Here is a 1504-nt window from a genome sequence, read left to right on the forward strand (position 1 = left end):
GCATTCTTGGTGAGCCAGCTCATGTCGATCTCGCAGTCGAAGTGTCCGATGTTACAGACGATGGCGTCGTCCTTCATGTTCTCAAAGTGTCTGAGGACGAGACACAGCGTTTATCAGAGACGCCGTCATCACAGCGAGACGCAGCCGAGACCGTGAGCTGAACTTACTGTCCCAGGATGATGTCCTCGCAGCCGGTGGTGGTGACGAAGATGTTTCCCTCTTTACAGGCCTCGTCCATGGTGGTGACCTCATAACCTGCAGAGCAACACACACGGTCAGAGGTCAATACGCGGCGTCATGACCCAACAGACTGATCACTACATCTTTCGTCTGATACATCTCACAGTATAAGGACATATTTTCATATTTTATCCATATAATCTTAATTCTTATTCTTTGCTGATACAGTTCCACTGTTGAGGGAGCAGCTGTAATGCCATTTAATTTCCCCCTGGGGATCAATAAGGGATCGATAAAGTATTGTGATTAACATTTTAAAGAGAGAACCTCGTCTGTTCATCCACAAACTGCTTATTGACTTATTTAGTCGCGTCTCTTCTCAGATTTCACCGAGATGTTAAATCTTCGGCTCCTTGGACTCACCGGGTGAAACACCTGGAGGTGATCTTTGATTCAGAGCTAAAACCTTGAAGCTCGTGTTTCCAAATCTGATTTTATCATCTGAAAAATATTTTTGAAGTGCAACTGTTTCTCTTCTGTCTGGATTTTATTGATCATTTTTAAAGCTCTTCGTGTCTCATGTTTACACTCTCTGCTCCTTGGGTCGTCCGGTACCCGTCTGTTAGTTGCTCTGAAGTTCAGGACTCAAACCTGTGGTGAAGCTCCAAGCCGATGGAACTGTCTCCATGACGACCTGAGAGCAGCTGAAGTGTTGAAAAGTTTAAATATGAACTCGAAACTTTCCTCTTCAGCCTGGCTTTCCATTAAATATGGTTTTTAATCTTGTTCACTTATAAAAATTTATATTTTATTCTATTTTGTTCTTTTATTATTAATTTTCTTGTGAGTTTATTGTTTTTTCATGTTATTATTTTTCTTTTTTAAAAATCGGTTTTATTGTTTCTCATCAGTCTGAAGCTCTTTGATGACCTGTATGAAAAGTGCAGTACAAATAAAGTTTGTTTGATTGAACAGCTCGACCTGGAGCTTCACACAGATTTGTCCATAAACATGTGAGAGTCTCATCAGATCTGAAGATAACAGACTCTCCACGAAAGCAGAAAACAACGACTGATGCTGTGAATGTGTCAATGTGACATTTCAGCTTTTGGAAAAAAGTTTTCTCTTGAAGGGTCTGAAGACTTCCTGAACGCTCCATCCTGCTCTGTCCGTGGTCACCTACCCTCCATGGCGGCCTGCAGGGCGTTGATGGGGTCGATCTCGGTGACGATGACACGAGCTCCGAACCCACGCAGAGCCTGGACGCAGCCTTTGCCCACGTCACCGTAACCCGCCACCACGGCGACTTTCCCGGCGATCATGA

General features: G+C 43.8%; 1 protein-coding gene across 1 annotated transcript in view; it reads right to left on the reverse strand.

The window, feature by feature from the left end:
- LOC111649123 (adenosylhomocysteinase A-like) overlaps nucleotides 1-1502 on the reverse strand; it is a 3279-nt gene extending 1777 nt beyond the window's left edge. The window contains exons 1-3 of the mRNA XM_023398887.2: nucleotides 1364-1502; nucleotides 168-255; nucleotides 3-90 (exon numbers count right to left, since the gene is read on the reverse strand). Of these exons, the coding sequence (XP_023254655.1) occupies nucleotides 3-90; nucleotides 168-255; nucleotides 1364-1502 (315 nt within the window). The remainder of the gene's footprint in view (nucleotides 1-2; nucleotides 91-167; nucleotides 256-1363) is intronic.
- Nucleotides 1503-1504: the final 2 nt, after the last annotated feature.

The sequence above is a fragment of the Seriola lalandi genome, unplaced genomic scaffold (assembly GCF_002814215.2).
Source record: "Seriola lalandi dorsalis isolate HSWRI2012SDOR001 ecotype SW California unplaced genomic scaffold, Sedor1 jcf7180002049995, whole genome shotgun sequence".
Lineage (NCBI taxonomy): Eukaryota > Metazoa > Chordata > Actinopteri > Carangiformes > Carangidae > Seriola > Seriola lalandi.